General features: G+C 52.8%; 11 protein-coding genes across 11 annotated transcripts; 5 read left to right on the forward strand and 6 right to left on the reverse strand.

Annotated features, from left to right (window-relative positions):
* Positions 1-936: 936 nt before the first annotated feature.
* Positions 937-2708, reverse strand: Z517_02500 (uncharacterized protein; the record flags this gene model as incomplete). Its single annotated transcript, XM_013431609.1, has 3 exons — positions 937-2245; positions 2297-2532; positions 2589-2708. 3 exons carry the CDS (start codon positions 2706-2708, stop codon positions 937-939), a joined length of 1665 nt encoding a protein of 554 aa, XP_013287063.1.
* A 707-nt stretch (positions 2709-3415) lies between these two features.
* Positions 3416-5647, reverse strand: Z517_02501 (uncharacterized protein; the record flags this gene model as incomplete). The annotated part of the gene is made up of 1 exon (XM_013431610.1): positions 3416-5647. The coding sequence occupies one exon, from the start codon at positions 5645-5647 to the stop codon at positions 3416-3418; it is 2232 nt and encodes a 743-aa protein (XP_013287064.1).
* A 2307-nt stretch (positions 5648-7954) lies between these two features.
* On the forward strand, positions 7955-9817 carry Z517_02502 (uncharacterized protein; the record flags this gene model as incomplete). Its single annotated transcript, XM_013431611.1, has 1 exon — positions 7955-9817. The coding sequence occupies one exon, from the start codon at positions 7955-7957 to the stop codon at positions 9815-9817; it is 1863 nt and encodes a 620-aa protein (XP_013287065.1).
* Positions 9818-10608: 791 nt separating this feature from the next.
* Positions 10609-11648, forward strand: Z517_02503 (uncharacterized protein; the record flags this gene model as incomplete). The annotated part of the gene is made up of 3 exons (XM_013431612.1): positions 10609-11017; positions 11090-11183; positions 11264-11648. 3 exons carry the CDS (start codon positions 10609-10611, stop codon positions 11646-11648), a joined length of 888 nt encoding a protein of 295 aa, XP_013287066.1.
* Positions 11649-12558: 910 nt separating this feature from the next.
* Positions 12559-13994, reverse strand: Z517_02504 (uncharacterized protein; the record flags this gene model as incomplete). Its single annotated transcript, XM_013431613.1, has 3 exons — positions 12559-13677; positions 13753-13883; positions 13946-13994. The coding sequence occupies 3 exons, from the start codon at positions 13992-13994 to the stop codon at positions 12559-12561; spliced, it is 1299 nt and encodes a 432-aa protein (XP_013287067.1).
* A 561-nt stretch (positions 13995-14555) lies between these two features.
* Z517_02505 (uncharacterized protein) lies at positions 14556-16115 on the reverse strand (the record flags this gene model as incomplete). Its single annotated transcript, XM_013431614.1, has 5 exons — positions 14556-14875; positions 14965-15443; positions 15524-15647; positions 15724-15853; positions 15921-16115. The coding sequence occupies 5 exons, from the start codon at positions 16113-16115 to the stop codon at positions 14556-14558; spliced, it is 1248 nt and encodes a 415-aa protein (XP_013287068.1).
* Positions 16116-16403: 288 nt separating this feature from the next.
* Positions 16404-17462, forward strand: Z517_02506 (uncharacterized protein; the record flags this gene model as incomplete). The annotated part of the gene is made up of 2 exons (XM_013431615.1): positions 16404-17365; positions 17426-17462. 2 exons carry the CDS (start codon positions 16404-16406, stop codon positions 17460-17462), a joined length of 999 nt encoding a protein of 332 aa, XP_013287069.1.
* Positions 17463-18378: 916 nt separating this feature from the next.
* On the reverse strand, positions 18379-20096 carry Z517_02507 (uncharacterized protein; the record flags this gene model as incomplete). Its single annotated transcript, XM_013431616.1, has 3 exons — positions 18379-19604; positions 19675-19831; positions 19893-20096. 3 exons carry the CDS (start codon positions 20094-20096, stop codon positions 18379-18381), a joined length of 1587 nt encoding a protein of 528 aa, XP_013287070.1.
* A 1487-nt stretch (positions 20097-21583) lies between these two features.
* On the reverse strand, positions 21584-22471 carry Z517_02508 (uncharacterized protein; the record flags this gene model as incomplete). Its single annotated transcript, XM_013431617.1, has 2 exons — positions 21584-22245; positions 22303-22471. The coding sequence occupies 2 exons, from the start codon at positions 22469-22471 to the stop codon at positions 21584-21586; spliced, it is 831 nt and encodes a 276-aa protein (XP_013287071.1).
* Positions 22472-23748: 1277 nt separating this feature from the next.
* On the forward strand, positions 23749-24309 carry Z517_02509 (uncharacterized protein; the record flags this gene model as incomplete). Its single annotated transcript, XM_013431618.1, has 1 exon — positions 23749-24309. The coding sequence occupies one exon, from the start codon at positions 23749-23751 to the stop codon at positions 24307-24309; it is 561 nt and encodes a 186-aa protein (XP_013287072.1).
* A 704-nt stretch (positions 24310-25013) lies between these two features.
* On the forward strand, positions 25014-26968 carry Z517_02510 (uncharacterized protein; the record flags this gene model as incomplete). The annotated part of the gene is made up of 5 exons (XM_013431619.1): positions 25014-25035; positions 25091-25156; positions 25212-25681; positions 25727-26713; positions 26765-26968. The coding sequence occupies 5 exons, from the start codon at positions 25014-25016 to the stop codon at positions 26966-26968; spliced, it is 1749 nt and encodes a 582-aa protein (XP_013287073.1).
* Positions 26969-27377: the final 409 nt, after the last annotated feature.

The raw sequence follows: 27377 nt of genomic DNA on the forward strand, positions 1-27377 counted from the left end.
CACTAGAGGGGTGACGAGTGAGTAATAGGGGGCCGGAGACCTCGCCAGAGACCAGCGGTACAGGTGGTACAGGGAACTGGAGCCATAATATGCGAGGGCCAAAAATGCATCGCACCTAACAAGAAGCTGGTCGATAAGGATCTGGGGGGCCACCAGGCTGGAATCAGAGTTCGTGTCCCAAGAGGGAAGCTGGAGATAGACTGGACCATGCTGATACCATGACGCGTATCTTTCATGAAGGGAATATCAAATATAAACAGTCAGAGCCGTGGAGGGAGTGACAGGAAGATAGGCTGATGGTTGGTGATTGGTTGTAGATAGGCCTGTCACCAAGCTGTGGCTTTGGTGGACGTCTCAGATCTCATGTACACTATGCACAAGTAGCGAGTAATAGCGAGTAGCGGTAAGGACTGTAAGGATCATGGGCAACAGGGTTAATAAGCTTAAGTTAGTATCGAGATAGACAGGGCTTGTGGGCTTGAAGCACGCGGAAGATGAACCACATGAAAAACTTTTGTCGAACCTCATGCGCCAAGTCGATAATTGGCCGACAAGAATTAACGCCGTCACTTCTCTACGATTCCCACATGCACCGTATCATCAACCTTCCTCTCTCTGTAAAACCACCATGATAGCTCCAAGGCCCGAGGCGTCAAGGCAGGATCCCGCTGATCCCACGGGCGCAGAAACATGCCTTCGGATTATCGCCGCGCAGGGCTCATCGTGGGGTTAATCGACACCAATCCAGCAGGTGCACACGAACAAAGTCCAGGCCCGCCTCTCCAACGGTAGCGTGTCAGCAATCCTTCTGGGCCCTCGGTTTCCCTTCGTTAGCAAACGAGAGTGCGAGACGCACGATACTGCACTTGTGTCAACTGCGTAATGACTTCAACACTCGACAGCCTTCAGGAGATTCGCTCAGTCCTACCATGCCTATCAGAGTAGCAGGACAGGATATGCCATTCCGACAAGAAGCCCCAAAACTTGCCATACCTTCCCAGTCTGCCCAGTCCACCTCGCCAAGGGATTCAGTCGATGTGCGCCAGCCGACGAAGGCGAACTTGAAGACGAGGCTGCGGTAGAGGCCGCGGAACCACTGGCAGAAACTGTTCCAGAAGCCGATGGGCCCGCCGCAGACGATGAGATGGCTGCACTGGGCGATGGCTGTGACTCCAGATTTCCGGTGACAGCCCCTCCTTTGGTCACGAGAGGATAGACATAGCTTCCGTCCGAGAGTCCCGGCGCAGGCACATACCACCGAAGCAAGAGGACAAAAGGACCTGCTTCTGGAGGCGAAGGTAGCCAGTTGGACGTCCAGTTGCTCGGTGGCTGCGCGGCCTGGACGAGAATGTCAAATGGCTTGTCCACCACAGCATCACTGTTTGGTCCGTACACAGGAGTGCCATCAGAATAAGTCAGGTTATCACGATCGCCGAGAGAATATCTGTTGATAGGATTGTCCACGAGATAGCCAGCGGCATTGTACATGGTGGCACTCCAAAACCCAAGCTTCGTCAGCGGTGGTTTGCCAGAGAATCTCAGAATGTATGATTCATTGGCACCCAGGCTGAGGTTTCCTGCAAAGGTCGGATAAATGGCTTGCGCAGGCTGAAGCATCAGATAACCAAACTGTGCAATATACGCGCGAGCCATTATGTTGTCACCATATACACCGGAGTATTGTGGGCTGTTGATGGTCCACCCATTACCCATATCCAGCACGCTCCCGTTCGCTTGGGGAAATGACTGGATCGCAGCCTGGGCTGCCAACCATGCCGAGGTTAGATTGACGCAGGTTGAGGCCGTATATGTACCGCCTAAGATACCAGCCTGAGTGAAGTTGGAGGTGGTGAGAGGAGACTTGCCGCCAGAGGCATTGTAAGGTGAGACGGCTTGGAACCGTGCGTTCAACTCCATCACACTTTCCGCCGTGGAGCGTGGGAGGACTGCGAATATAGCACTGTCGAGCGCCGGACCAACCGCCGATCCATTGCGAGAGGCCACGGCGATGTTGTAGCTTTTGAGGATGTCGCTCACAACAGACAAGTCGCTGGTTGCGTTTTTGACAACAATTCGATACAGAACAATCCCAAATGTGGTGGGAGAGTACACGGTGCCCATGTAGCCATCGTTGCTGGACGTCGAGAAAGTCCCCATAGCACTGCTGGACGGTGCTAGGGTCAGGAGATACTTGCCAGCTGGGTTGCCTCCCACAGGGCCCAAGTTGATATAGTTGTCCCCGTATCTGAAAGGTTTTCGTCAGTGAGCATAGCAACGACGGGGAGCCCCGACATACGGTGTGTAGAAAGCAACGGCATAATAGCGGTCGTCAACCTCTGGAACATCCACCACCAGGTCCTGTTTGGATAAATCGTAGAAGACACTGGCATAGAGGGTGTCTCGATTCGGTTTGACGACTGCTGTAGACTGGGGAGTGGCCAATGTAGAGCTTGGAGCCAGTTGGTTTGCTCCTAGGCCAGCCTTCAAGAGCCCATTGAACCCTTTTTCATAGGCGAGCAGGGGAATGCCATACTATGTTTGATCATGTCATTAGATGCAACCCCTGCGTAAGGTCGATGTTGTCGTACCTCAAGACTCCATTCTGTGGCACCTTGAGCCGGGCATGGTGATCCAGAGGCTTGCGCTTGTCCTAGCAAGGCACACCGAAGTAGGCAGATCGAGAGGAGTATGCGAGTGTTTGCCAGCATCGTGTACCTCCTTGCAGCTCTCCACGTATGTGTCCGTTCAAGGATGGAAGTACACCATGGAGCATTGCTCCAGTCTTTATCCCATCCACAGACGCCAGCCTGACCTCAAGACTACGCAACTCCAAGCTATTCCTCCTCCTGAACACGGAAGTCGGCATGCAGTAGCATCGTCATTTCTCAACTCCTCACGCTAGCATACCACCAGACTCAGGGATTCTAGCGAAGTCGGCAATGAGGTGTGACTGCGACGCGGGGTGCTTGTATTCTGCAGGAACTCCCATGGAGAGAGTGGACTCGGTCTCTGAATCTCTGAATATGAGCCTTCGGATTGGTAGCTTTTGCTCCAACTGGCGGAGCGCCCGCAGTATCGTACAGGGGGTCTATGCCAATTAGCGGTCTGTCCATGAACAACCTCGGCTGGGGATAGACAGACAACTGGAAGCTGTAGACCATAGGACAGTCGCACTCGTCAAACATATTAGAGTGAATGTGTGATGTGGTTGGACGAGGAAACAATTGCTTAGCATTATGTTGGTCGGCCAATCTACACCAGCGCCGTCAGAACAATATTACACGTTATCACATGACAAGCCCTCAGACAACATCCCGAGCCTGGAAAAGACCATACGATTCCCTCCACAAGTAGAAATCCTTGGGATACCACAAGAAGGTCAAAAGACACAAGCCCCCTCGGCGACAAATTTGACTTATAAAACGGGGGTGTCGAAAATGTCGTTCCTCCACCCACCACCCCTCTCCTCCCCATCCTGTACAGCCTCCTCGGCCCTCAGTGCTTCCTCGTGCCACAGTTTGACGATGCTTCCAGGTGTATATACCCCTCGGAAAACGCCCTGCTTTGGAGCGTCCACGCCAACTCTCGTGTACAGATCTGGGTCTTCTTCTGGCGTCAGCCTCGCCATAACGGCCTTCAAGAATGTGACGACGTCCTGGGGATCTGCAATGCGTGTTGCACGTAATCGTTCTCGCGCAAAAACAAGCTCACGATTCGCGGCGCGCAAGGCCTTGACGATGTTCTCGGCAAGTGCCTTTTCCAGCGAACGTCTGACGAGATGTTTCAGCAAAGGTTTGAATAACCAACCTAACCATGATAACTTTGACTGGCGGAGGTCATAATCAAGCTTGTGAATGTGGACTCTGACACCTCGCAGAGTGAGAATTTGTTCGAGCTTCTCGCGACCGATTTCTAAATCTAGAGAGATGTCGATACCGCGCTCGTCAAGATAGAAGCTCGCAATCCCTTCATCGGCAAAGTGGATGAGACCAGCGTGGCCGCGGATCCAGAAGCCTAGATCTTGAGCCGCGACACTGAGCCCATTGATGGAGATGGTGACGAGGGACTTGGTGCTAGAGACAGTTTTCCTTGAGTGCGTCTTGCGGATTTCTAGATCGTTCTTGGTCGAGACCAGAAGACGGTAGGGAAGGAAAGAGGTCGAGTTGACGTTTCGACCAGGCTCAAGCACAAGGTTTTCGAGCAGAAGGTCCATTTCCGGAACACTAACCTCCACCCGAGGAATGGGAATGTATTGAACGCTCCGGATGAGCAGAGGCAGAAAAATGTGGATAGCATCGGTGATCAGGTCGGGGTTGGTGACCTTATTTGGAGGTGTCAGAATGGTGTAAATCCGCTTTGTCGCCAGCAGCAGTCCATTGACGTCCTTGTCTTCCATCACAGAGGTTATGGTGACCTGTGCTTGTCTCAGCATTTTGTCGAAATCTGTTCTAAACTCGGACTCGGTGCCTAGTTTAGAAGACTTCTCCTTGAGCTCTTCGAGCTTTTGGTCCACATTGTCGAAGAATTCCGGATCAGTGAACATTCGCTGCACGGCGTTACCCACTTCGACCATGAAGCTCTCAAACTGCGGGTCTGATTTAGCGTGGTTCATGACCTTGTTGAAGTCCTGCTCCAACTCCTTCCATGCGTTGGGGTCACCGAAGCTGCTCAAAAAGCTCCAGAAGTTGTGCACAGCACGGTCCAGGGCTGGGTTGGTGTGTATATCCTCTTGTGCTGCAGCGACGGCGGTATCTGCAACTCGCGAGTACGCAATAGCATAGCGTTGTATCAATTTTGAGATGGTCGACACCGAGTCATGATAGTCGGTGCGAGTCCTAAGTTTGAGAATTGCTTGCTTCAGACGGTACAACAGGGTGTCTTTTTGCGAACCACTGAAGTTCTCTTTGGCACTCTCAATCGCATCCTTGCCAACCTTTGCTACCTCCGACCCAATCACCTTCGATGTCTCTTCCGCATTTTGCTCCAATTCCTGCTTGGACGGCAGGTTACCCTCGTCGGCTCCAGGCTTCGCGACGGCTTGTTGTTCCTGTTCCGAGAGCTCGAGCTGTTTACCAGCCTTCTCGGCTGCCGAAGACAACGAAAACGCAGTATCTGCCAGAACCTCTCTTCCTATTGTGGCGACATCGTTGACGAACAATCTGAAATCGGCGTTGGTGAGAAGTAGACCGCCGACGGTGCGGAAGCTCTCATAAGCAGCCCGAGCATCCGCCCTAGCCTTAACTCTAGACGCCGAATAAGAAATGTCGTCAACATCCAACGAGATTCGAGACTTTGTTGTATACCAGAGGAAGTCTTGAATCTGGTCTTGGTCATTCTTAGTCCTTAATATTTCAATGAACAGCTTGAGCCACGTTCGACAATTCCGGATGAGAGCTCGGCCTGAGTCGCTCAACTCTTTGTTGTTTGGATTGAGGATGTCTGCAGCGAGGAGGGTTCGCAAGTTGACAATCGTTTGCTCGGTGGAGGGCATGTAACCTTTGGAAAGGGCTCTCAACATCTGGTAGGTGTGCAGCTTCTGGTGGAGAGCTCGTTGCCGACTTGTGTCATCTTCATAGCGAGGCAGCAACGGATCGGTGTCTTCCCCTCGTTTGCGGCCAAAGCCACAGCATTGGGCGAGGAAGGACATGATAACCGCGGATTGAGGGTGAGGATAAGGAGGACGAAGATGTGCCCGCAGGCTCGGTCGCTCAGTGTCTGAGAGAGGGAGAGAGAAGTATTAGGATGCTGCCATCTGGCTTTGGGAAGTAGCTTGCACAATGCAAGACGCAATCGTGAGGTAAGGTCCAAGTTTCAGGCTGCGGAGTTGCAGCCTGCAGCACCGTCGTCATCGCTACATTTGCGTGTGAACGTGCCAAGCTCGCGGGAAAGCTGTCCGCCTTTCCACCAATCGCTGTTGCTGGCATGTGAAGCCAGGAACATCAGCCCTGCAGTTAGGAGTGAAGGCACATTAATAGAGAGCTTGATATCAACGGGCGCTGCCGAGCAGATACCTACAATATCGACCCGATGTTAGGATATTTTGTCAATATACACCTATGCGCTTCTTTGCAGTTCTCATCTCCAACACTGTCCACAGCTACCCTCTGCCATTTGGGGCCGAGCTTCATTTCCCCAATGCTGGGCACACCACCGGGACGTATATTGAGCTCTATGTGTGTACCTACAGATGTAGGAGTAAAACCGTGGGGTTTTGGACTTGTTGAGATAACGAGCGGGTGATAGTCCGTAAAGTACGGTGTACGTCCCTATATCAAGAGCTTGCACAAGTAGATTCTCGTATGTCGTAGTCATGACTCTAAACATAATTGACAAATCATGTACGTCAACTCTTGGTTCTCTGGCTAGCCAGTCACATTGGCGCCTTTTGTAAATATTTTCCTCCAAATCTCCTCCAACTTCCCCCTCGCGAATATTCGGACCTTGGAGACTGGGGTGTTGCTGCACGTCGGGTTAGTTAACGTCGAGCCTGGCCTTGTCAAGCACAGGACTTTCCGAGCCTTCGTATTTCTCTCCGCATTTCCCTGTACCTCCTGCATAAGCGGCCAGCCCACGAATATCTATGATTAGGTCTACATTGCACTTTTGAGTCTGGGGAAGCCCGCAGAGCGCTAAATGAGTCACAAGGTCAAGCGACGATGAGAACTCGGAGTGCTCGCAGACCGCCATGCTCACCCGGGGCTTCGAGACCGCGTGCAAATGGGCCATGTGGTCCCCTATCTGGAAATAGATTATGGCAAATGATGATGTTCCGACACCGTATTGTAAGAGATTGGCCATTGGACGGAGATCTGCCGACCTTGTACGAGCAGGTTATTGGGACGAACAACGACGAACTATTCCTAGCTGCAGCGGACGGAAAGGTTCAACAGCATATCCGACACCCGCTCTGGCATTTGACAAGCTCACAGCTCGCAGAATGATACTCGACACTGCGCAGACCACAACAACGGCTGGCATGGAATTGAATCGGGGCGAATAGGACAGAGTACGAGTAATCTCGGGCCTGGTGGCCCCATCACCATGCTTCTCGGTACTCGTATGTCCGCTGACGGGTTTATCGTACGAGGACTCGTAGGTGCCCCCGAGCTATTTCCCCAGTCGGTGGCCGGAGAAGCATCTTTGGAGGCCGAGACCAGGCTCTGAGGTCCGCAAGGGTCCAATTGGGGAATGGCGGATGCCAGCTGGGAACCCCCAGAGGCTGACGAGCGCTGAAGGGGCGCCCAAGGAGGGGAGGCGCCGGTTACTCCCAGGGGGCTAAGCGGCCTTATGCACCCCTGGCGCCCCCCTTGACCCTTTGAATTTTAGAGCTCCTTGCCCCTTTCAGTAGGCCATCCGGCGCCTTTTGACTCACCCAACTCATTTCTCACTCCGAAAACTGCGCCATCGGATTGGCTGTCCGCCTGTCTAGCTCATTATGATTCATCCAAAAACAAAAAAAAAGTTGAGATCTCCAAGTTCAACAACTTCTGGCTCACCAAATAATTGACCGCCTCAAGACGAATAGATTGAAGAGAGCCCTCTCACCGTACCAGTCGCATGGCTGATTCGCCGTCTCATGTCCGTTCCTTCCGTTCTTCACCCATATTCTCCACTGCCACATTGGTGGCTCGTCAAAACGTTGATGATACTCGTACGCCATCCGTAACTAGTCCGGTGTGACTATTTGGCCCTCTCCGCCGCGTTTTCTTTGTTTAATCCTTTTTCCACCCGGTTTATCCCTTGGGCTGACACGTCTCTATATGTTTGGCCTCGTGGAAGATAAGAATTCCTACTCGTACTCGTGCCTCTTCCGAATCCACTTGAACCCCGTCGAACCATTCCCCAAGCTACAGTCTGCCCAGTGCGTTGGTGCCGGCCCGAGAAGCACTTGAGAGTCGAGTCTCTGCTCCGAGGACCATTGATAAAGTGTTTGGTTTCCTTCTGTGCCCTCCGAATGCTCTCAAACATCTCAAGATATTCAAAGTCGAGGCCAAACCTCTTCAGCCTCGTACACTCTGCAACCATGACTACTTCATCGTCTCTCGAGGCACCTATTGCCCAGACCGTTGGGAATCTAGCCTCAGTCACCAATCCTCAGACTCCTCATACCCATCGACCCACATACACTCACGCAACCGCTCATGTCCCCAATCGGGCGGCTCACTTTGACACCTCTCTTTCTGTCCCAGTCCGGAAGTACCTCCAGACGTATGGTCTCACTCCTCCTCGTGCAGAGAGTTACGAGATTCAGAAGAAGAGATGTTTGGCACAATTGGCTCTGAAGCCTACAGATCTGGAGAGATTTCTGTACCTGAGCACCATCAGACACAACAATGTCCACCTGTTCTACCGTCTGTTGACTGATCACTTCACCGAGTTGACTCCTTTGGTCTACACTCCCACCGTAGGAGAGGCGTGTCAGAAATGGTCACAAATCTATCAACAGGCTGAGGGCATGTACCTCAGCTTCGAGGATCGAGGCCATCTTTCGGCCATCATCCAAAATTGGCCTCAATCCAATGTTGAGATCACCGTCATTACAGATGGCTCCCGCATCCTGGGTCTGGGTGACTTGGGGGTTGGTGGCATGGGCATTCCCATTGGAAAGCTTGCTTTGTACACTGGCTGTGCAGGCATCAGACCGGAGGGAACTCTCCCTCTGACCGTCGATCTGGGTACCGGCAATAAAGATCTAAGAGAAGATCCGTTGTACATGGGCAGCCGAAGAGACAAGGTCACTGCAGAGGAAGAGCAGGAGTTCCTTGATGAGCTGATGGCCGCGCTGAAAGAGCGATGGCCTGATATTGTCATCCAGTTTGAAGACTGGAAGAATCCATTTCCCTCCCTTGAGCGCTACCGCCAAGACTATGCCATGTTCAACGACGACATCCAAGGTACTGGAGCTGTCATCATGGGAGGCATGATCGGTGCCATCAAGGAGTCTGGTGTCTCGCCCAAAGATCATCGTGCAGTCTTCCTGGGCTCGGGCTCAGCTGGCGTTGGTGTGGCTAAGCAGATTGTGGACTACTTCATGCATGAGGGACTGACAGAGGAAGAGGCCAAATCTTGCTTCTGGCTTGTCGATAGCAAAGGGCTTGTAACTCAGGACCGAGGTGACAAGCTCGCTGAACACAAGATCTACTTCTCACGAACGGACAACAACGGACAACAGTTCAAGACCTTGGATGACGTGCTTGAATATGTCAAGCCTACCATTATCATGGGTCTCAGCACGATTGGAGGTGCATTCACCCCCGAAATCCTGCAGAAGATGGCCAAGTGGAACAATAGACCGATCATCTTCCCACTGTCAAATCCATCCTCCAAGTCGGAATGCACTTTTGAGGAGGCGATCGTCAATACTGATGGCCGGGCACTGTTTGCTTCCGGCTCTCCATTCCATCCTGTCGTGTACAAGGGTAAGACGTACCATGGAGGACAGGGCAACAACATGTACGTGTTCCCAGGCATTGGCCTGGGGACCATTCTATCCAAGGCTGTTCAGGTCACGCCCGGCATGATCTATGCTTCTGGCGAAGCTTTGCCGACCATGATAACCGAGGAGGAGAAGGCGCAAGCATTGATGTATCCCTCGATCACACGCATTCGAGATGTTAGTGCTCGTGTGGCGTTGTACGTCATCCGGGCGGCACAGAAAGACAATGTGGACCGTCTGCACCATCTGCGCGAGATGAGCGACAGTCAATTGGAAGCATGGATCAAGGATAAAATGTACGATCCACACAAGGAGACCCAAGAGCTTGAGAGTGAAGTCCGCAGCCTCGTGCAGGATATTATGACGTCTCCAAAGTTGTGAGCGATGGTGGAGACAAGCGGGTGGATCTAGGTCTGATGTTTAGCGAACTTGCGGTCCTGCGTGGCACTTTCACGCTGTATGTCTGTTTTTACCAAAGTGTATGTCATATGCGAGGTATATGTGGATAGGCTTGGGCTGCAGAGGAAGCCACCGTGGACTGCTTTGCAGGAAAAGGATACGATGGGGACTCGTGAGCAAAGCCGGAAGTCACTTTTAGGTACAAATGGTCGAAGCTGGTAGGACATCATCTGGCCAACTGCCAGACTACAGATTTCCATATTGGTCAATAATCCACTGCTCCTGCGCCTAGTGTACAGTGTCGACATGGAAACATTGGATTCCTTGTACTAATTGCATTCCTCGATTGATGGTGAGGCTGAAATGCCGAAGTTCTCCCTGTTGCTGTGGCTACTTGGTCGCCAAGGGATTCAACCTCCGATTGTCGTTTCCCGCAAGAAGGATCGCCGACTTATGATGATGATGGACGACGCAGGCGTGATCTTTCATATCGAATTCAGCCTGTGCGAACACTTCTGCCATACAATTGTTCCACCCTGCGCGAGCAACTTTGTTTGTCTGTATTGACCGCGCCTTGAAGAAAGGAAGGCGGTCGCGCGATTGTCTGTGAGTAGGGCGCCAGACACAACTTCACATCTTCAGGACACTTTGACCACTGACTCCTGGAATGTGCAGTAGATATCGCCGCGTCCTGATAGAGATTTGACCTGCAATCTCTCCCACAGTCGAAGACCAGATCACTATCCTCCCGCATGGCTTCATTTCTGACCACCATGTACGAGTTTCTCAATTCCTCTCCCACTCCACAGCCTCTATCCCCTCATTTGACCTTGAAACAATCCTCTTCATGCATTACCATCAACTCCTACACCTCGTGTGACAAAAGTGAAGAGAAGGAGGCTTCAAACACAGCCACGGCTTCACCCAGCACGCCTTCCCGCGCCGTCCAACTCCTCCGTCTGGGCCTGTTTTCTTCCCCTTCCTCGAACAATGTTGACCGAAGTTCTTCACCATCTAGCAATGCCCGCACTCGAGGCCAGTTCAAACCGCAACGCGCCAACAAGGGAACCTCAAGCTATCAGCTGAGACAATTCGCCGAAGCGACCTTGGGAAGCGGCAGCCTGAGAAAGGCTGTCAAATTGCCCGAGGGAGAAGATCTGAACGAGTGGCTCGCAGTGAACGGTAAGGTTACATGCCTCCTAGCCAGGGTCATATAAGAGATTTTGCAGAGAGTAGTCGCTGACAGGATGACAGTGGTCGATTTCTACAATCAGATCAACCTGCTTTATGGATCAATCACAGAATTCTGCTCACCACAATCTTGCCCAGAGATGAAAGCCACTGATGAGTATGTTGACCTTATGTTTGGCGAATCTTGCGCCACTTTTACCGCAGCACTCAACTTGCGACCTCTAACGCTGCATGTAGGTTCGAATATCTTTGGCAAGATGCCGCGACCGGCTTCCCCAAGCCCACTAAAATGCCAGCCCCGGAATACATTGAACATCTCATGACCTGGGTGCAGTCGAATATCGACAACGAGAGCACCTTCCCCTCCCGAATCGGCGTCCCATTCCCTAAACATTTCCCCTCGACCGTACGACAACTCTTCAAGCGTCTCTACCGCGTGTACGCACACATCTATTGCCACCATTATCAAGTCATTGTGCACCTCGGGCTGGAGCCGCACCTGAACACGAGTTTCAAGCACTTCGTGCTATTCGTGGATGAACACGGTCTTGAAAAGGGCGGGGGCAAGGATTACTGGGGGCCTCTCGGGGATTTGGTGGAGAGCATGTTGAAGAGTGATTGAGCCGCCTTCCCTCGATCCGAGACGCAGGAGTCTATGTGGTTGCGGAAGTCATGCTTGATGATACGAAGGCTGGGTTGCGTTTCAAGGAGACAGACAAGAACATGGGACAGGGTGTAATGGAACGGTCAGCAAGGCGTTTTCACGGGTAGTGACGGGCAATGGTGGGCTTTGAGCTCCATGGGAGACGGATACCTGGGATTAGATTCCGTTTATGTTTTGTTTGATTGATCAACATGCACAATGGGTTCTTTCTTGCCTGATAACCACACATTCAGGGAAGGTGGTGGCGTAGCTCGAGACATTGGCTACTCAGGGAAGAATACTACGGGCGAAAAGCGTCACTGGCTGACCCGAGGCGGATGGGATGGGAAGGGACGGGACACTGGAAACAGACAAGATATGCTACGATACTGCATTCACGGGCGTTGTAATAAAGTCACAGTCACGCACACACAAGCACGCAAGGGAGATCTTTTCCGTCCGAATTTTGTTTCCACTTGGTCTTTTCCGGGATCTCTTGCTTCTGTTTTTTCTTTTCCCGCTCTCTTCTCTTCTGCCCTCCCACCCGTTCATTCATTTGCCTGGACGGGATAACCTGGCATAAGGTTGTGACGGGCTCTGCACTGCGGTGCGTGGTCCGCAGACATGGCAGTCTTGGGTTTTCTGTCGATTGGAAAGGTAATGATCCGAAGCCGAGCCCGATGAGGTCTTCCTTTTGCTTTTCCTTTCTTCGCCATCGTACAAGTACAATTGAAGGCTGGGTTGGGACCACCGATGGAAAGAGATCACAGCACAGCACAATGTAGTGTGGCCGGAGCTGGTCCACGGCTATAACGAGCAAGGTGCTCGCTGCCTCAATTTGGTCGCAAGCTCCAGGTAGGTCTAAACACATAGACGCAGGGGGGCATCACTAGTACCCTCCTCTCCTTGGATAACCACTATGTCCGAACCCGCCTGGTGCGCCGCCTCGCCGACCGCCACGCATCCCGTCGTCGCCGTATATCCGACCGCCACCTCGTGGGAAGGGGCCTGGTGCACCACCGCCAAACATCCCTCTCCCGAATCCGGGACCTCCGCCGACTCCATTGCCGTAGTGTGAGGGTCGTGAGTTGTAGGCATCAAGTCTGTCACCTCGACGATAGGAGCCGTGGCCCGCAGGTCGAGGATCGCGACGGTCATAGCGATCTCGATCTCTATCCCGATCCCGCTCTCGATCGCGGTCCCGCTCTCGATCACGTTCTCTCTCTCGCTCTCGTTCCTGTTCGTGGTCATTGTCATGGCTACGCTCGTAGTTGCGATCTCGATCTCGTCGATCATCGTCTCTCCTTCGGTCAGTCTGGCGCGTATGTGTATCCGAAGACTGCGGCTTTTCGACTCCGTAGCGTCCATCTTGAACGTCCGCTTCAGCGTTTTTAGGGTCCAGGTTGCGTCGATCGTCGAAAGAGGTCGCGGCCTCGGTTTCCATCTCGATGTCTTCCATAGTGTTCCCATTATCTGGGAGACGTTGTGTTTCTGATATCAGCGATTCAGGTGCGGGATTGGAGGCGAGTTGGTTGGATTGTGAAGTAGCCGTAGAACCTAGTCCAGATCGCTTGAGGAAGAGCCGCAAGATACGTCCGTCTGCCTTTTGGTTGTTGTAAGTGGATATAATCTGCTCCGCAATCTGCTTCTCAGTAAACACCAGCTCCGCGACAACAACTGGACTTGTCTTGACAAGGCGACATGAGAGCATTCCGCTAACGCCATTCTCGTCCAAAGTTTCCCCCTGTAGCGCAGATTCGATATCGGCGGCCGTGGTACCGGGGGCGAAATTGCTGGCCTCTACCACGAAGCGCCCCGCCTTGCCTCTGATGCTTATGCCTGAGCCTCTTGTATTTGGTTGAGAGGAAACAATGTTCGCATCTGAAGACTCGAGAGCAAAGGCGAGGCGAGATAAGCGTGCAGTTTGAGGGGTGGTCGAGGAGGGCCGTGAGGGAGGAGTGGATAGAATGTTACGGGAAGAGCCTGAACTTGTAACAGACGAAGATCGCTATACCGGCCGCTCCCATCAGCAAGGACACCGGACAACACCTCCAGCTTGACGGGGCTTTCTGCTTAGTTATACCTTTGTGATGCGACTCGCAAGGTCTGGCGTCCTTAAAGAGCCTTTGCTTGCGCTCCTCGGGGTGTTCTTGTTCGCTTTGTTTCTGCCAAAGATCTCATTCGCTAGAGCTTCATTTCTTTTGCGCTGCCGGTCTGCAAATCCCGTTAGGCGGTCGGTCCGTCAAGCGCAAAGAGGAGTACGGGGAGCGAAATACCAGCCTGAATGATTGCATCAAAATCGGCCGCGACTTTTGGGTCGGACATGTTAGGCGGAGTGCGGCACGGAAGGAGAGATCAGTGGTTATCAGGCGGACCATGGAAGGGGAGAATTGGTAGTTAGCCAGGCAATCAGGTAAGGGTGATCTAGATTCGCATGGGCAAGCGACAAATTTACAGACCAGGAGAAGCCGCAGTTGGAGACGACAACAAGTTGCCTCTTTACAACATGCGGGCGCAGGCCAGGGACCCGCCCTGCCGCCTTTACTGCGCTCAATGTGGGCGAAGCCTTGGCATTATCAAAATACTCCCTTCCACAAGCACCCAGACCCTGAACAACAAGTCTTTACCTTTCCCTCTCAAAACGCCTTCACCTTAAGGCATCTTGGATACCAGACCTATTGAACGCGTCCCTAACTGAACCTCGAATTCATCCATCTACAAAAGGGTTTGCTCAGCATGGGCTCAAACCACGAGCAGTCAACTCAAGGTTGAAGGTGAGGACCCAAGGTCTGGCCTGGGTCAGATATACCAGTGTCTCTAAACTTCTATCCTCATGAAAGGCGGCATGGAAACTGACTCAGCTATAAAGAGAATATGAGTACCAGCTCAAGCCAGTTCTGCTTCAATCACGCTCTGGTCAAACTGACTGTAGCTCCAGATCCCGTTGACTTTCAACCCAATCTCGGGATCCTCAAGCAGTGTCTTCCACTGACCCTCCGACCTCTCACTCGCGGCGTAAAAGGACATCATTTCCCAATCGAGAGCTGTCAGCGTCGAGGCCAGAGCCTTGTCGGGAAGCACGAAATCCCATATGATAAGTTTGGAGTGTCCCTTCTTCATTGCTCGAGCGATGTTCTTCAGAATCAGCTGTGCCCTGTCGTCGGGATAGTCATGGATGATACTGTGCAAGAAATACGTTCTCGCCCCTGCAAGTCGTTTAACGTGTATTCCAGACGAACAGGCTATAGCCTTGGGAGTGGCTTCGTGCACAAAACAGAATCATTACTGTACTTACCTTGTACGGGTTGTGGGGTGAAAAAGTCATGGGCGATTGCGCGAATCCCAGCCCTCAAGCTATTCTCGGGGATCGATTCGATAACTTCAGCACGATCTTGAAGGACCAGATGCCCTGGGAAGGTATCGAACGGGTGTCGAACGAGAAACTTCTCCAGATCGTGCCCTACACTACCTCCGAGATCCACCAGAAAGACGGACTCCTCGTCGCCCGTCACGCCCTGTATTAGTCGTTCCTTCACAGGATAGAATCCCAAGTCGTCGTCGGACCAATGCGGCCGGTCGAGCATCCACGTAGCCATCATACTGGCAAGTCCATGGGTCTGGCCCTGTTGCGCGAATATGTCTAAGATATGCGTTTTCCCCTTTGCATTGAATGTATGTTGCGTCGGTGTGTCGAGTGCATTGGTTGGGCTTGTATAGCCATTCTCTGCAAAGAACTCCGCTGTCTTCAGGTTAATCGGGATGCAGATATCGTGCCTATATTCTCCAGCACCCCGGTCATATTATCAGCTTCATGTGAAGGGGATCAGGTTATCGCTTCGTGTCAAGTAACGCACATCAAAACAATGCTTTCCCTAAAGATGGATTTCGTCATGGCTTGTGCAAAAGGATTTGGCACGTAGCTGTTTACATCGACTTGACGGAGGGTGTTCATCGCAGCGAGATGCTTCATCATTCGGTCTAGGAGTCGATGCTCGTGTCAGCACGAAGACAGTGCCCTTCACGAAACCTTGCGTGGTCAATGGGCTGGCCGAACCAACCAACCATGGCTCCCCTGAGCACGCTGCCGCAATTTGATCACTGGTTTTCGGACAACCCTGGTCTGCAGCAAGATGATCAAAGAGCCGCAGATCAACAGCCATGCGCAGCGCTGCAAGATGGCTCGGCTGTTTGTGGTCGCTCAGGGTCAGAGAGAAATGCCTATGTCAACGGTAGATGGTACGACATGCTGACCTCGACCCATGTCATTCTCACCACCGCCTCACTGGGAGTTTCCAGGGTTGCGGCAAGCGACCGACAAGCCTCAACCGCTGCTTCGCGTGCTTTGAGGTCTCCCGAGCCAAGGGCTTGGACATGCTCATTCACATCTTGCAAAAGTTTGGAGACGACGTCCATGTCAACATGTGAAGGCAATGAGGGTGGCGCCATGATACTTCCCGGTCCCGTTTGCGGAATCGCGTCTCAGGAAGGGTTGAAGGTTTATCGCAAAATGGAGCTGGTAACCCCTCTTTCTCAACCTTCGCGATGGTGCGAAAAGTAGCCGACATCGCCTCGTCGATGGATCACGCTACTAGTTCACAATAGGCTCGGAATCCAGGATCCTTTATCGCCCCTCGATTTCCCCGTCACGCCCCGTTCAAACACACTCCTCCGCTTCCCACTCTAAAGCACCTCTAGCTGGCTACTACTCGCACAAGTTAGCCCTTGCTAGACCTGATGGCAGCCCACAATGAGGATCTTATCCATGTCGACGAAACTCAGTCCTTTGAGGACGAAACGTACGCCTCGTTAGTATCAGACGATGCGAGCAGCTACGTGACCTCGATCGAATCGCACATCCGCCACGGCATCGAGGAAAATGGCCGGCAGTACCCCGCCTACGGCAGAAACATGTACGGCCTCCCCATCGACGAACGGGAGCAGGAGCGCAACAACATCCAGCACGTCAAATTCCGCCTCATCATCGGCGGGCGGCTGCACCGTGCCCCGATGCTCCCCGCGCCGGCGAGGATATTGGACCTGGGCACCGGGTCAGGCATCTGGGCCATCGAAGCCGCCGACCAGTACGAGACGGCCTCTGTGACGGGCGTGGACATCGCGCCCGTGCAGCCCGAATGGGTGCCGCCAAACTGCCAATTCGAGGTCCAGGACATCGAGGACGAATGGCTCTTCTCCACCACCAACTTCGACTTTATCCACGCGCGCGAGCTCATCATGGCCATCCGCGACTGGGACCGGCTGTTCCGCCAGGCCTTCGACCACCTCCGGCCCGGCGCGTACATGGAAGTCGGGGGCACGTACCCAACACCCACGTCGGACGACGGCACGCTGCCGGCCGACTCGCACCTGAAGGAAGTCCAGAGACTGTTCTTCGAGATGGCCGAGGCCATGGGGGCGTCGCTGAACGCGCCCACGCTGTGGAAGGCGCAGATGGAGCGCGCCGGCTTCGTCGACGTCTCCGAGTCCGTCTACAAGGTGCCACAGGGCATCTGGCCCAGAGACGCCAGGCTCAAGGAGATCGGCGCCTACGAGAACTTCAGCCTCAGGAACGGGCTCGACGCCTACCTTCTTCGCGGCTACACCGCCGTCTTGGGGGGCGATCCCGACGAATTGCAAGTCCTCATTGCCGAGACGAAACGCGAACTGCGCAATCCGCGAATGCACAGTTATATCTTCTAGTAAGTGCCGACATCAGACACCAATAGTAGGAAAGAGACGAAACGGCTGACGTGATTCAGTTACAATGTCTATGGGAGGAAGCCTCTCTCCCTGTAGTCTCGAACATCAAAGGATCGGATTCTATCTGTGATCCACGAAACTTTCTCCCCCCTCGAGACCATGTTTAGGACCACCCTGACATCAATGGCCGTCAACGACTCCACTAAAGGAGATTCACGCAGATACCGACACTGTTGAGCAGACGCCGTCCCTAAGGGGGGTCCCAAAGGAGTACTGCCCAAATGGTGGACCGATGAGTTGAATGTTGTATAGAGACCGATTCGAGACTCGTATCCCTCAAAACAACACATCCGCCCGCATCCTAGAGAGCGGCCGTCCTATCTATCATCTCAGAACACCCGCCTCTGCTGTCTGCCTGCCATTGGCGCCAGTTGGGAATGGTGTCGCTCGGCAAGAATCAGAGGCGACTGATTCACCACTTGCAAACCTCAACGTATTCCGCCAGTGTTTGCTTGTTAACATAGTTCAGATATTGACGCGCACAAAAGACACGCAATTCTCCTTTCAAAAGTTGTTGGAGGGTGTAAATAGCATGAGAAAGGGGAAACGACGACTGATGGAGGTTATCACCAAAAAGTTGTTTTGTCGTCGCACTGTATTTACCTCCACAGCCATGACTTGGAGTATGGAATATCAGGAGACGGCCATCCTCGGAGGGGGGAAACAGGAGGGCTCGGTGATCGAAGTCCTCGGATTCTCCAAGCGTCCCTTGAAGAAGTAGACTTAAAGAACCAGCACTCCAGCCTGATCCCACTGGTCAGCATGTTTGTACCAGGAGCCAAAAAAAAAAGTGTGGTCTCTTGCCATGAATATCAGAGCAGGACGCGTCACTCTACCATGAACTCTGGTACACCGAGAACGGGGACCATAGAACGACCGGTATATATACTGTCATGAGGTCGCAGCGGCATTTAGTCGCTGTGGATACCTTCTTGTACCCGGAGCTGGACTGTCAAGGGTGCTTTGCATGCGTGGCTGTTTCTCGACTCGAAGTCCCTGAACCTCTTCTGGCCTTCCAGTTGGCGATGATTTCATCCTTGAACTCTTGCAGCTCCTTGTCGTCGCTGAAGAGGGATGTATCTCCTCCTCCCGTCGTCAGCTCTTGAGGTTGCCAGCAAAGCCAACCTCGCAACGCAGCCATGATCTTCTGCAGCTTCGCGGGCGACGTCAGCATCGTGATCTCCACAAACTCGAGCGCCTCCCAGGTGCGCATGGCGGGGAGCGCATGTCCTGGACCGTGGTAGAACCACAGGCCCTGCTTCTCGGCGCAGGCGATAACAATGTGGACACAGTTCTGCAGGGCAAATCGTGGTGGCACACTCAGGTCGACGCCCTCGTCAAGACTGTTCACCGTCATCTCGCCAACATTGGCTAAAAAGGTTTCTGCTGCAGCGTCGTCGCCTTGCAGATTACAGAGGATGCCGTTGAGAGCGTAGATGGTTGCCATCACTAGCCTCTCGTCCGACATGGGCATTTGGATCGGCTTGGGTGCCAGTAAGCGGCCCATGGCTGTTGTCGGCCCAAGTGCACGTTGCCGTGCAGTCCAATAACGACACTGTCCATTCGAGCTCACTGCTGGCTCCGTGGCCTCGTCGTTTGCTGCCGATTCAGGGGAATGATACTGACAATGGAGGCTAGAGCAACGTGCTCTCCGCTTTAGACGCGTCCAAGATTGGATTCGCCGCAGGTTCTGACATGCACTATTCATCGCCGTCTCGAGCGCAGCACTTGTCGCGAACATCATCGGCACTCCGGTTTGCAGAAAGACCTTGAAAGCGATGGATCCTGAAGAAAGTCTCATGCGTTGGAGGTTCCGAAAGTCCTGCAGCATAACGAGGCCGGCTTTGGTGTGTTTTCGGCCCCGGTCTGCTAATCCGGCCATGGATTCAGCGTAACCCGCCACGACAATGCATGTGATGGCCCAGTCCCATGGGTGACCCTGCTGATTTTTCAGCAGCTGTCTCAATAGTCGATAGTTTGTCGACTGACGGGTGAGCATCCACTCTTCCGAGAACTGCGGTTGCGGCTTGAGCGTGTTCACAATGGACGCAGCAATGTACAGAGCAAGAGACATGTATGCACTCCCGGTCAGGATCTCGGGCATGACCGAGTCTCGCAGCACGTCGTATGCTGCCCAAGGTTTCGTGGCGTAGAATCTGCCAGGCACGTACGACATGACTATGAACCAGCATCAACCCGTTAGTTTGGGGAGAACAGAAGAGAGGGTAGTAGGAGTCTTGAAGCTGACGGAAATGGAACAACTTGTGCTCAACCGACCCAGTCACGCACGGAAAGCGGACGAAAGGATCGCATCCAGCCGGGTCTCCAATGCTAAGGGGCATATTTGTTTGTATTCTCTTCGAGATCTGACGCCGGGTGTCATTGGCACTCGTTCTTTCGGCTCTCTACGGCGACATGTGTCAGTTGGTATTCTTCGTTAGTTTTTGCTGGCATTGGCAGGCTCACCTTCGTCTTTTGCTTTAGTCGCAAGATGGACTGCGACCCGACCCTTTCATGACCACGCACTTTGGGCTTGGGATGCTTAGCCAGCACATGAGAAGAACGCCGGGCGTGGGACTTGGCTTCGGCATCGGTGAGTTCAGCATCTCGCTTTGTCCATTTGAGAGTCGAGGTTCTCACAGGGAGGAAGTGGAGGGTGACCTTTGTCATGGTTGCATAGCGGTTGTCCAGGGGTGTCTTCCCCTAAGCGTCTCAGAGGCCCAGCCAAAGGAGCATGTTCTCCATGTGTCCTTATAAATGTAGTTCTCGGTGGAACACCGATGTCGAAAGTTCGTGGATATCTATCGCGAAACTCTCAGCCAACGATCTCGGGCATCTCTGCTCAGTATCTCATCGAATCTACGGTCTGGAAATGCTGATTAAGCTTCCTTACCACACCTCTGTAAGACGACTGCAAAACCCACCGGAAGAGGATGTTGTAACCTGGTTGGATCCTAATGGGAAGACGGAGCCCCCAGCTCGGACGCAGCAGTCAGGGGGACTCCTCCCAATCATGTGCCCCCGAAATCTTACCTAAAGGAGGTTTGGCGACCATCCAACTTGTAACCGATCATAAAGTCAGTGGATAGTAGCCTAGCAGCAAGCCAAACCAAGCGACCTTGAGGTCAAGTGGTAGCTTTGCTGGCTACGGCATTGTGGGCTTGAAGCCATGAAGAAGCCATTACGGCAGCAGACTGGGGCATCCAATGTCCAAGGTGCATTCCAAGCAGGCCTTGGTGTTAAGCTTCGACCAGTCTCACCGCCAAGGGACTGACAAGATACCAAGTACTCAGCACTCGGTACAAGTATTGGATTGAGAAAGGCAATGGCCCTCTCGGAAATTCTTCGTGATCATGCCACCGGTGTGAGAGCAGCGAACGCGGTTTGCATTCCCGAATACCCAGTTTTTTGAGACGGCAAACGCTCACGATGATAGGGTTGGTTTTACTCGGTACACCAGGCAAAATCACGCCCTTTGTGGCCTCGAAGCCCGTCGCTCATCGTCATAGCCTGCCACCGTTCATCGAGATAGCACTTGAGACGGTAGTGAAGACGCTCCACAGGGTACAATTTCATATCAGAAGGGCTTGATCCAGATCCTGTCGCAGGTTGAGTTTTTTCACTTCTTGGAAGCTGCACAGAAACCAAGCCTCAGATTCAGATCCATAGCCCTGTGTTGGCTGAGAGCGAATGTTCTGTTTGGGCACAGCTGCATCGAGAGAAGAGGGAGGGATCATGCTGGCGGCGAAGAGGAGGTGAAAGCGCAGGAGCTGTCGCTCATGAGGGCCGCTAACGAGACCTCGACTCGCAGCGATGCATCACAAGGATGGTACAAGCCCTTGAGATATGCATCACCTCCAGGCTGAAGGGATCTTTGTGGTTTGTGTAGGTCGCCCAGGGGACATGTTCGAAATACAAGGGATCAAGAATCTCTGTTCCTCATCTTGGTGGCAGATGCAACTCTTCCTCTTTCCATCTTCTTCACATGCTCCTATAACCCTCCTGCTCATGCTCTCACTCACCCTCATAGCAACGGTCTCATTTCTGCTGTACTCCCACGGTACGTCCTGTGCCAGGATGAGTCCTACAGTTGACGACAGTCAGGGGGACTCCATTCTTAGGTCTCTTCGACTTTGTCTTTGTCTTTACTTTCAGACCTAGGCTCTGCTGCTCCCCTCCTCCTCTCGTCGATTCGCCGACCCTGCGTACAATATGGCATCCCTTCCACCTCTGAGGCTGCAGGCTACAATCCCCTCGTCCGAATTCTGCAGCCTACAACAGCTATTGGCTCCCATCGCCTTCCTTTGCGCCTCATCGAGAAAGTCTGGAGGATCGCGATAGAAGAGCTTGTTCACACTTGCCTCACACGTTGCTCTACTGATTCTCTTTTCTAGAATGTCCACCACTGCAGCAGCTATGTGCTCAGGAGACGTAAAGAGGGCAGGATCCATATGAGCAAGAAGTTCCTCTATCATTATTGTGGTTGGAACCATTCCCGGCACAAGGACATGGACTCGAATCCCCTCTTTCACCAGTCTTCCGCCCATGGCACGACCAAATCCGACCACACCATGTTTGCCACCGCAGTAGAAGGGCATCACCGGGGTCAAATATAGCCCCGCTCCACAAGCTGTCATGATGAGATCTACCCCGACCATGGGGTTCTTGCGGAAGTCCTTCACGGCGAGAAGAGCTGTATATGTTAGACCGATGAAGTTTACCTCCGTTGAATTCAGATCCGGAGGCTGGACTGGATCAGAATCATCATTTCCAGGGTGAAAAGGGTCAGAGCGGTCTGACAGGCTTGCGTTCGCAAAAACTAGATTCCCAGGTCAGCAGAGCGATTGCCATTACACAGGCAATGGTTGGGGAATACCAAAGTCGAGCCGGCCATACTTGTCAAAGGTCATTTTGAACGCAGAGTACCGAGCCTCCCAAGACCTGACATCAGCCTCGATAAAGTCGCCTTTTACCAGTTCTGCTGTTTCTCGCCCTTTGACCATGTTGATAATTGCGATGACCACCTTCCATCCCTTGCTGGCCATTCTAGAGCGGCTGTGTGGCCGAAACCAGTGGCTGAGAGGAAACGTATCGTCAGCCATGTCTAGTCTACAGCAGAGTCAATGCCTACCTGCGCCGGTCATAAGGGCTACGTTTTGAGAAGGACTCATTGTCTCGTGCGAATCACCTGTCTAGGCTTCCTTGGATAGAGATGACACGTCCTTGGGGTAAACGAAACTTCTTCTATGCACTGTTTCAGCGAGAGGACCATGGATCAATATCGGGCTTGCTCAGGCACGGCCGGCAATCCGTATACAATACAGCCCTTGTGTCCGCGCAAGGCATACAGAAGAATATTATCATGCTCGGTCATAGGCCATGGCGCGCGTTCCTGTCCTCGTGGACTCAATCGCCGGTTATTCACTACGGTACCACCAGAACCAGCGCTGGAACAATATTGCCTCGTAGTTTCAACGTGTCGTCAACGGCATGTGTTTTCAGGAATGCTGGTACCTCGAGGACAAATGAAACTGGAGGTTCCTCTACAACTATGGGGCACAAGATCAAATAGCGATGCTCGTAAGGTTATATTGTGGGAATCGGTATACCCGGTTCCGGCTAGATGGAATAGAACCGCGAAGACGCAAACCCGGTCCAACATGTAACAATTCCAGGTAAATGCTGGCCGTCGAAAGTGCTCCAGTGACGTTGAAAGTCATTTAATTGCACCCTAATCATACATTACGAACGAATAGTGGCTACGGTACATCTCAAACAATTGGGGTTCTGGTCGATCTAACCGCGCTTGACAGGTTATCTCTGGACCTGACACACCAACTCCTCGCCCGCCCTGTCTCCTCCCTAGCACTGGGATGATATTTCCCAGAATAATGACCAGCCTGAGGCCTAGGATGTCAACTTCTCTTACTACTCGTGGCTAATATGCCGCCGGACTATGGCGTCTTCCTCTGGAGAATGTGACTTTCTCTGACTTCAAGGGCTGTTTCAACATACCATCGAAGCCCAGTTCTTGACCATTGCATACAACACTAGAATTTCCGGATTGCTGTAGATACTTTTACTAATGTCGTCGGCGCTCGCACATCACAGTAAGGGCGGCACTGCCATCTTACCAGATCGGGTAAGTGAGGCGAGTAGTTGAAAACCATGGCTTGGCGGAGATCTTTGGTCACTGCCAGTACCAGGATGCTATTGAGCAGAGTCCAAATCCTGTCGGTATCGACTTCTCCTTTAAAGACAATCTATTGCAGATCACTTTGCTCACAAACTCCCCCTTCGACAGCATCACCCGAGGACCGCAATGTCGGTCGCGCTTCGTCCTGTCCTGCGACCCAACTCACTACCGAGTCTTCCTTCAGCCACACCCTCCACAACCTATATCTGTCAAGCATGTCGGCACGCACGACTCATAAAGCGACCGAAGCGACCGTATACATTCACCCAACTAGTTACGCTCTCTGACGGGAGTGCTTTCACCATGCGAACTACCTCACCTATACCGGTGTACCGATCGACTCGAGACACCAGAAATTCTCCCTTGTGGAATCCCACGTCGAAGGAGCTCTTAAACGTTGAGGATGACGAGTCAGGGAGGTTGGCAAGCTTTCGAGCCCGGTTCGGCACCAGCTTTGACAGTGCAAAGACGACGAAAAAGGCTGAGCAGGATGTTGAGACCACTCCCACACCTTCCTCTCCCTCACCGGAGAGCAAAGCAGCCCCTGCAAGGGAACCGGCTTTTGAGGAGGAGCAAAACATATTTGCAGAGGATGACATCAATCTATTGGACTTTGTCAGTTCATTTGGCCAAGAAAACACACCACAGAATGGGCAGACGCAGCCGAAAAAGAGTGGGAAGAAGTAGGGTATTATAATCAACTTTGAGGAGCATCTCTGCATCGCAGCGAACGGGACCATTCAGAATAGATTGGTCAATGTACATTATGTGCTTGTCGAAAGACCAACCAAAGATGATATTGGAACATTGGTCTCTGTATCATGCTACATTGTGCTAGTGGCCTTGTTCACGGAGCCTGGCAGTATTACTGTCAACTGGCCCTCTTTCTTCGTCGCCTTAGGAGTCATTATGGCTCAGACCATTGGGAAGCGAAGTTCGGTCCAAGGCAGCGATGCTTATTACTTGTATAATGTGCCCAGCTCAGCTTGCAGGTGGACTATGATAGGGAGAGAGGTGCGCCTGATCGAGCTGCCACTGTCTAAAACCCGTAATGCTCCAACACGGCAACAGATCGAGAGTATACATAGATGTTGTGCAACACTCTCTTAACCTTTCTTCTCTTGAAGTCACAATATAGAATTGTGTAATATTAATATTGTATTCTCAAAAGCCTGAACTACGCCGGTCTCTGTCCGACCAGTGCGCTTTTAGTTGGCTCTGAGTTCGCGGAACCGGAGGGTGGGAGGCCAATCATTCGTGCATCCGGGGATTTGGCGAGTTTGGCTTCTTTGCTCCGCGGTGCAGAAAGATCCAGGCAATAGCCACCACCTCTTTCTCGACCTGCAGTGACAGTACTATATCTCCCGGTTCAACTCTCCATACCTGCAAATATGGATGACTCGCCATGGGGTGGTAGGCGACTGCTTCCGAGGACATTGCCGCCAATCTCGCTGACCACTTTGAGTAGATGTTCCCTCTCAATCGCAGTCAGATAACCCACAAGAACTCGGTAGCTCAGCCAAACCGAATGACAGTATGAACACACACTCTCAGGATCGCTGAGTCCATGACGCTCACCTGAAATATAGCCCCGTCGTCCGCGAAACAGACCCCGTCCTCCGGCCCGCGGCCCCCTTCGTCTCGAAAGATCCCGGCTCGCAAGATCGAAGTCCAACCGACCAAGCTCGAAGCCGTGGATGATTCCCTCGATCCTCTTGGTCCCCTAGGCGCAGATCCGGCTCCAGCCCCGTCTTCCATATCTGTAGATCAGGCACCAACTCCGCCGAGGAAAGAACTCACAGCCAGAGTGAATCGACAGCCTTCTGCGACCTCTCCTGGTTTCGCCGGTTCGGAATATGAAGATACCACGCTTCCTCTGGGGAGACCCAAGGGTCCGCCTCCGGTCCAGCCACAGACCAGCGCTCCTGCCGCCCGACAAACCCCTTCTAGCGTGAGCGTGGAACAAGCGGCGAAACCGAGCTTCGAGATTTCGGTGGGCGACCCGCACAAGGTCGGGGATTTAACCAGCAGTCACATTGTATACCAAGTCCGCACAAAGGTACGTAAGTTGGTTCAAGGGTGCTATAGATTCTGACGGATCTAGACAACGTCAAAAGCATATAAACAGCCTGAATTTGCCGTATCACGTCGGTATCGGGATTTCCTTTGGCTCTACAACGCATTGCACAACAACAACCCCGGTGTGGTCGTCCCTCCCCCGCCCGAAAAACAAGCCGTGGGTAGGTTCGATAGCGAGTTTGTCGAGTCAAGACGTCAGGCTTTGGAGCGAATGCTCAACAAGATTGCCGCTCATCCGATCCTCCATCACGATGCCGATCTCAAGATCTTCTTGGAAAGCGAGGCCTTTAACATTGATGTCAAGAACAAAGAAAACCGGGAACCTGACCTGGGTCAAAATAAGGGGATGCTGAGTGCTATCGGGATCAACGTGGGTTCGTCGAGCGGCAAATTCGTCGAGCATGATGATTGGTTCCATGACCGCAGAGTCTACCTTGACGCTCTAGAAAACCAGTTGAAGGCACTAATGAAGGCCGTCGACACTGTCGTTGACCAAAGGAAGGGTCTTGCCGCCGCTGCCGGAGAGTTCGCCGCGTCGGTTAATAGCCTCGCCCAAGTTGACCTCTCTCCCGCATTCTCCGGTCCTTTACAGGGGTTGTCGGATGTGCAGATGAGGATCCGAGAGCTCTATGAAAGACAAGCACAACAAGATATCTTGACCCTGGGCATTACCGTGGATGAGTATATTAGACTTATTGGCAGTGTTAAGCAAGCTTTTTCACAGCGGCAGAAGGCATTCCATGCATGGCATGCGGCAGAGAGCGAGTTGGCCAAGCGACGAAGTGCCCACGAGAAGCTCCTGAGGCAGGGTAAAAGCCAGCAAGACAAGCTGAACGAGGTTGGTGCCAGTGTTAGCGACGCGGAGAAGAAAGCCCACCAAGCTCGACTATTGTTCGAAGACATGGGCCGACTAATGAGGGGTGAACTGGAAAGATTTGAGCGGGAAAAGGTGGAAGATTTCAAGAGTGGCGTAGAGACGTTTCTAGAGGGTGCCGTTGAGGCTCAGAAAGAGGTATGTCTGACTGTCTCAGGGGACGGCAATATCTGCTAACGTGGCCAACAGCTGATCGAACTCTGGGAAACGTTCTTGCTCCAAATGGATGCCGAAGATGAGGCTCCTCTGAAGGGTCAGCCGGCGTCAGGCGATCCAGCGATATCGGAACATCCTGGACCAACAGGGCAGGCTGGCGAAGGTGAGACTGGTGCGTCTCATGAAAGCGCAGCGCCGGCCACGGCAACAGACGTCGCTCTCGAGCAAGATGCCTAGTATTCATCCCTCGAGCGGGTTTAATGAGTAACTGGTGAAGAAGATGCAAGCAAACACTACCAAAAGGGCGGCATTGAACCATCTCCAGCTTTGCAAGCGGGCTTCTAGGAGTGTGGGTGCGTTGGTGCGTTTATGCGTTGATTCACTTATCGCTAGATACCCAGCCTCATGCATGCATGACCTCTCTATTCACTCAGACGCCAGGTGCCTTGTTTCCATACAACGACTGGGCTCTTTGAGAGGTGGAATTTGTCTCTGTCCTGTGTGATGATTTTCTCGTCTGTTCACCGACATCTTTTGGGTGCGGTTGCACCGTCAGTCCAACGCAGGTCACCGCGTTGTCCCAACGCCCTTCCTCCCTCGCGTTGGCCCAACCCACTCACTTTGCTGAGATTCGCCAATTCCAATT

The sequence above is a fragment of the Fonsecaea pedrosoi genome (genome assembly GCF_000835455.1).
Source record: "Fonsecaea pedrosoi CBS 271.37 unplaced genomic scaffold supercont1.2, whole genome shotgun sequence".
In the NCBI taxonomy this organism is placed as follows: Eukaryota; Fungi; Ascomycota; class Eurotiomycetes; order Chaetothyriales; family Herpotrichiellaceae; genus Fonsecaea; species Fonsecaea pedrosoi.